This window comes from Phalaenopsis equestris, unplaced genomic scaffold (genome assembly GCF_001263595.1).
Source record: "Phalaenopsis equestris unplaced genomic scaffold, ASM126359v1 Scaffold000301, whole genome shotgun sequence".
In the NCBI taxonomy this organism is placed as follows: domain Eukaryota; kingdom Viridiplantae; phylum Streptophyta; class Magnoliopsida; order Asparagales; family Orchidaceae; genus Phalaenopsis; species Phalaenopsis equestris.
In genome coordinates, this window is record NW_018164743.1 from 1,859,099 (window position 1) to 1,866,320 (window position 7,222).

Sequence of the window (7,222 nt, forward strand, 5' to 3'; positions counted from 1 at the left end):
TATATATATATCTGTGTGTGTGTGTGCGCGCTCGCGCGCGCATACATTCATACATATAATAAAAGACAAAATTGCCCTAGGCTAGGCATCAACGTAACTGATAGTTATTAAAAATGTAAGGGCAATAAATAGTAGTCGGTTAGAAGCAATGATGCGGGAGTCGACGGTTGTCCGTGATAAGATGACAACTACATGGCTCCCACTGACGCGGGAGTCGCTATTCTAGACAGAAAGCGGGAGCAGGAGTTGTTGGGCGGCATAAGCTGGTTCAGTACAGTGAATTGAGGGTCGGTTGACCTTTCTTATATGGGCTTACCGCCTCCTTATGAGAGGGGGCACGCTCCTAATTACCCTAGTGCTATTTATGTGCTTTTGTCGTGTTTAGTTTTCGGTTTTTCAGTTGTGATTTTGTCAGGACAATCGTTGGCATCCCCTATTTCCCCTTCTAGAACTATACCCAAGTGTGAGTGGTACTCACATTGAATCTTATTCCAAGATGGTGATTTGCTTCCAATGAACAAGTGGCGCTTAGAATGTATCTCACTCCCGATGTGGAATTTATCTCTGACATTCCTTGCCCCACATCCCGCCCCTTTACTACCGCAACCTCTTCCCTCGCTGCAATCCCACAAATCAACACCTTGTTGTTCCCTGCGGCCTCTTCCCTCCACCTTGCCACCACCGCAGCCATCCTACCTCCCTTACTTTCTAGCCACCAGCTCCTTCCTCAACTCCGTTCCCTTAAAACCAAGGTCATGCTCACCCTAACCGTCTCCACGCCACTGCCGCAACTCTACCTGCCACCCAGCACACTTCCATCTCGCATAGCTGCCCACCACCTCTTGGGATACATTCCTAGTGGTGTTTGTATCGTTTTTGTTGCTAGTTTTACTTCTTCTGGTATGATTGTATTTCCATATTTTTGAAGTTAACAATAATGCTTGGTTTCTGTATCCAAGTTTGGGTAACTTGGATATCAAGCAAACTGGTCGATGCAATACTTAGCACTCAATTCTTATGTATTTACATATATAACACCAAAACTTCCATTTTTACATATATGTCACATTCTCTATGCATGAACATTTGCATTTCAATCTTTAAAAGTTAAAATAGTGGTACTTTTGATGTGATATGAAAGCTTTGGGTGGTATAAATGTAAAAAAGTAAACTTTGGGTGGTATAAAGGTATAAATGTAAAAAAGTAAAGTTTAGGTGCTAGATATGTAAATATGTAGTAATTCTATGATATGTATGTAAATGCCCCAAAGAATTATGTAGAATAAACACATTATGTAGCATGCTAATGGAGTAAAAGGAGAACATTTAAAAAACAGAAGTCACAATATGCTTTGAGCTTAAGCACAAAAAAGAAAACAGAAGTATATCTTGCTTTAATCCAAAGTAACTGTGAATCAATATATCAAATGAATCGACTTACTCACGTGTAGTAATGCTCCCTTTTATCACGAGCATGATCCATCAAGGTTCTACGAGCCCAATCCCAAGCACCTTGCAATGAGTCATAATGTGGTTGGTAATAGCAAAAGTTATCTGCCAGTTCCCTCCTCACAATCAATTCCTCCAAGAAAGCATCAACTGCCTGCATTGAAATTTTAAAAAATACTATAACAGGAACTCTAACACATTTTAGTACATGCATACCACTCAATTCTTATGTATTTACATATCCAACACCTAAACTTCAAATTGTTACCCACATTAATTATGCATGAGGTATATTTAACTTTTTTAAAACTTAAAATAGTGGTTTTTATGATGTAATATGAAAGATTTGAGTGTTATAAATGTAAAAAAGCAAAGTTCGGTGTAGATAGGTAATGGGTGGTATGTACGTAAACGTCTGTTCAAATTAACGTGCGCAAAGTTACTAAGTTGATCGCAAATGTTCACATTGATAGAAAATTTAGAGCTGGAATACTACTAAGCAAATCTCCATTCACAACAAATATGTCATAACAAATAAAATTGATAATGTAAACACCGCCATATTGTATGCATATTTTAGCAATTTTATTATGTTTGAGCAAAGATTCATAAAGAGAAATATACAATTGTCATAATTTCCACAGTAAAATCAATTTCTTATAAATTATGTCCAAACCAATCACCAAACATGTAATCACAAGGCAAAAAATACTTCCATTCCGCCATTCACATTATAGTTACCCTCCAAAACTTCAAAAAAGGAATCATGAAGCTGACCTGGGGATGAGCTTTTCTGAGTTTGCGTGCCTCCAATGCACAGCGCTGGGCTGAGATCTGGCCGAAATGGAGGTAAGGAGAGAGGCGGGAGAGAGCTTTAGGCTTCAGCGGATCGTTTCTATCGCTAGTGTAATTCTTCAGCCTTCTCGTCAAAAATCCCTCCTTGTCGCCCATCAAAACCTCCATGGCTGCATCCTCCCCGGGTTTACACCACTCTATCTCGGGTACTTCACATCCTTCCCTGAAACCAAAAATATTGTTCAAACATCATCAGTCTTTTCGCAATTACATACATGGCCCTCAAAAGATTGCTATTTTATGAAATAATCAAAATGCTAATTTTATAAAAAATAAAATATAAAAAGCTATGTATGTAATTATACTGATTGAGAAATAAATAAAAAACAAAACTTCAACTGCCTAGCGAACCAAACAAAAAGAAATATTACACTATAAATATAATAATAATAAAGCAAAACTTTATTAATTCACAGCTGTAATGCATATGAGATAATTAAAGTTTTAAAATACTTAAATATAATTAAAATAACAATAATAATAATAATAATAACTAACTTATTCTCATATAAACAATGAACAAATTTTGTATTTTTTAGTTAATTACATTTAACTTATGAAGTAGCAGTCAATATAGTGACTGCAAAACTTAAAATTTTACCTAAACTATTATTTGAAACGCTTTTTTATAAAAAGAAATACGTATCAATTCAAAACATATAAGAAAAAAAATTCTTTTTTAACTTCTAAATTTTTAAGTGGAAAACAAAAGAGTCTTTTCCTTCTTCATCCAAACCATAAATAAAAATAATAAACATTCAGAGTCTGTTTGAGTGCAGCTGCAGTTTATTGAATAATCTGCTGATAAGTTCATTAAAAATAATCTACTGATAATCTAGGTGCGGTGGTTATTACGAATTTTTTATTTTTTTAAAAAAGTCAGACCGCTGCCAGAAAGATGTCACTGCACCTAGATAGGTGCGGTGTGAAAACGCTATTTTCAGCGTTTTTAAAATGCATAAGCTGTCAAAACACAGTTTACTCGAACAGGTCAGGTGCGTTTATAAAACGCCACAGCACTAAATAAGCTGCCCCAAACGAGCCCTTAGATACATACCCCTTAAATTTTAAGTATTTACATATCTAACATATAAGCTTCTATCTCTCATACACAGGCCACGTACCACGCCACCTTATCCGAAAGGTGTTTTTATTTCAATTCTTAAAAGGTTAAGGTGAGTGACATGAAAGAATTGGCTGGTATAAATGTAAATTAAAGTATGGATGTTAATTTTTTAAAAAATAAGAATTGGATGGTATGGATTCAAAAATAAAATAATATAACCTCCTATATCTCTCCTAATAAAAATCTTTCTTTCCTTCAATCAAATCCCAATCGGTTTTTAGCTCATACATTGAATCTAAAAAAAAACTCGATCAAAAATTTTTAGCTCATCATGTATTTCAATCCGACCAATATCCGAGTCAAAATTCAAATTAATTTTTTGAGCTATTAACTATCTTCAAGCTCAATTTACTAAAATTATGACCCCAACGATTCAATTTCAATCCGAAGTTGGAACAGCACAAAATTAACTCAAAAAAATTTTATTCCGAAATTTTAGACTATAAATTTAGATCCGATCTCAATCAGAGCCGAAGTTCGAACCAATTTTCGAACGATTAACGATCCTCCAGCTAAATTTACAACCCTACCAGTACTCCATACCTGAGAACCTCGGTCAGCAGCTCCTCCCAATCCACATCCTTCGGATCATCCAACCCCCATTCCGAACCCGGCTTCGAAATCTCAGGAAATTCCACCAGATACTCCACCAAAGCCCTCTGAATCTTCTTCCTGATCGTCTTCGCACCATACTCCAATTTATCAGACGCGACCCACACCGGAACCACATTATGCGCATCAACCTCATAAACCCTAACCCCCTCTCCCACCCTCTCACATATCTCCTTCTTCCATTCCCTCACCGATCGGAGCGGGGAGAAATCCGTAACGAGGGCCGACGCACCGCATTCACGAACGAATTTGGGAATCGTATCGACGGCGTCTCCACGGAAAAGGAAGAAGGGGATGCTGAGATCGCGGAGGCGACGGCGAAGGAGATCGAGACCGCGGAGCATGAAGCCGAGCTGGCGAGCGTGAGCGTTGAGGAAGCGGTCGAAGAGATTGAAGGCGACGGCCATGGGGGCGGAGGATTGGTTTGCGAGGTGGATGGCGTGGATTAGGGCCCAGTTGTCGCTGCATCGTTGGTCGCGGAACATCCAGTAGATTACGGGGCCGGAGGGAGGTTTGGGGGGAGAAGGGGGGTGGGTTTTGATGGGGTTAAGGAGGCGAATGCGGCCGGGGTGGACGGTGCCGGCGGCCATGGACCGGAAGGAGGAAGGGGGGAGACGAGGGAGAAAGGAAGGATTGATTTTATAAGGTTCTCTGCTGAAGCGGGGAGTGTTGGTGGGGAATGGTGGAATTTAATGGTGTGAGGTAATATATGTGGAGGGAATGTGTACGCGCAGTGGGGCGGACGTGGATGGGTTTGTAGGGGCGGGAGGAGCGGCGCGATTGGCAGATGAGAATTGGGTATATACATAAAGAGCATATAATTCTTATGTATTTGCATCTCATACCCAAATTCTGTTGTGTAATTACTATTATTATTTTGTAAGAGTGAGATATATCTTTTCATGCAAAAATTTAAAGTGCCAAAATGTTATATTTATAAGTATAAAAGTTTAGGTATTTGATATGGAAATATATAAGGATTGTGTGCATGGTATGTAAATTTCCCATAATACTTTTTTGAAATAAGAAATATGCATGCATACCACCAATTTTATGTATTTTTATATCTAAATTTAATTTTTTTTATATTTACATGTATAATGTTTTGATCTCATAAAATTTTAAAAACTCACTTTTTAAAATAATTTTTATGTGTGTGTATATAAAAATGTGTTAGCAAGGATCTTGAAAAGTTATAACGGTTTAGAAAGGAAGAGTGTGATGAATGTGAGTTTCTATCAAATCATGAAGCCTACTTGTCTGATCGAGTAAAACCAAACTCATCGAGCCACGTTGCGGACAAAAAAACGATTAGACAACCCAAGCTCAAACTAATTGGTCAAATGCTATGTGAAAGAACATCCAAGCCGATTTTTATGGAAAAGCTGATCGAATGCAATATTAAACACCCGCATCTCATTAGTACTACTCATCGAGTACACTTTTGGCTTGTAGATTCAACATTTGAAATACTCATTTTTCTTAAAGCTTTTTGAAGTTCTCTCTTAGATGTCTCAAACAATGCTCATGACTAGCCCAAGGAAAACTTTCTCGGCATCCTCATACTACTCTAGCATTTTTATCAGAAATTATACATAAATCATGTCTACCATTAACCATCGGAACATTATGTGCAGGATTTGTAGAAAGCATATCCAATATAGATTACATATGCTAATGGAAAAAGTCCATTATTTCCCTAAACTACAACTACGATAAATAATGTCCCCTTTTAGTTTCCTAGTAAAAATGTTCCATCCATTCTAACTACAGGCCGACAGTAAGCCCATCTGCTGATTGAACGACCAAATGCCCAGAATAAACGTTTGAAGCGATTAGTTTGTCTCACTTGTATTCAATATATTGATCCTCTCATGACTGAAAAAATAGTCATAGAGAGATCTATATGACTGAGCCCAACTATCAAATATGTTTCTAAATGTCTTCATCCACCCTATATTTTCTTTTGGTTTTAAATTAAATTGTTGGTGAATAGTAGATAATATGAAATAACTTATAAATCTTGACGTGCATTGTCTATGTCCTCTCAATAAATATGTGTGCATGTATGTTAAGCAGCAATACTTATTCTTCAAGCCCCGTCTAATCACTTCTTACTTGATGCGCATTCGCCAACGACAAGGACTATATGAATGAGCATGATGCATGCAAACAATTGTGTATCTATTTTGTGTATCTATTTTAGTTAGAATAAATCATTTTATATTGTACATTATTCTTAATAAACCAACCTAATAATGCAAATTGTAGTCCGACCTTATTTGGAAAGAGCATAATTAACATGCTCATCTGGAATATTATCTTCCTGAAATATTGTTGTATTCTCAAAAGGATCATCAAATGCAATATTTTGATCACACTCTTGTGTAGTTAGACAATATCAAACATGATCATTTATAGACATCATTTGACCAATTATACGTGAGTTAACAAGTGCTCGTTATTACATTAATTCATGACCTAGAAAAGTTTGATTATCTAATTCTACATTGTTCTCAATATCTAAAAACTATCATTATCACTAGAGTTTAAACTAGATTGACTATCCACTGTGTCATAGTCCTCAAGAATTTTATTGGGGGAACCTTTGTGTTAATCCTATTAAATGTAGAGTAAAATGTTGTGTTGATGTGTTATATTTGTATAGGTTGAATCATTTTTTTTTAAACATTAATATATGATGATAATTTAAGAGAAGATAAATGGACCAAGTTTTATGCTTCCTAATATGCCTCATCAGTCTCAAGTGCTATTGATGTCAAAACTCTACATTGAACTGTTGTGCTAACATAATTTGGTTCATCGAGGGTAGAGAAAAAAGTTCAGCATAAATAATCAATGGCTTGCTACATGTCATCTTTAAAATGATTAATGTAATCTCATCATCATTAACATGGGTTGCAATAAATCTATCGTCTATAAGACAACAACGCATTATATTCACCGTGAAATTCAAACTATCATAATTTAATGATTGAATAATTTTTGTCTTCAGCATTTCTATTGTTATCTTGCTAGAAACACGAAATGAATATATTTTACTACCAACATATTTTGGAACAAACTCTTCAAAAAACGTTAAAACCCAACTATATCATATCATCAATATTACAACTTATTCAGTCATTATATGTAACTTTCCTGATATATATATATATG

The 7,222-nt window shown here is 36.2% G+C and overlaps 1 protein-coding gene across 1 annotated transcript in view; it reads right to left on the minus strand.

Moving 5' to 3' along the window:
* Nucleotides 1-4,732, minus strand: part of LOC110025542 (deoxyribodipyrimidine photo-lyase) — a 12,547-nt gene extending 7,815 nt beyond the window's left edge. Inside the window, exons 1-3 of the mRNA XM_020726089.1 lie at nucleotides 3,974-4,732; nucleotides 2,227-2,467; nucleotides 1,446-1,603 (exon numbers count right to left, since the gene is read on the minus strand). Coding sequence (XP_020581748.1) covers nucleotides 1,446-1,603; nucleotides 2,227-2,467; nucleotides 3,974-4,632 — 1,058 coding nt within the window. The 5' untranslated portion in view covers nucleotides 4,633-4,732. The remainder of the gene's footprint in view (nucleotides 1-1,445; nucleotides 1,604-2,226; nucleotides 2,468-3,973) is intronic.
* Nucleotides 4,733-7,222: the final 2,490 nt, after the last annotated feature.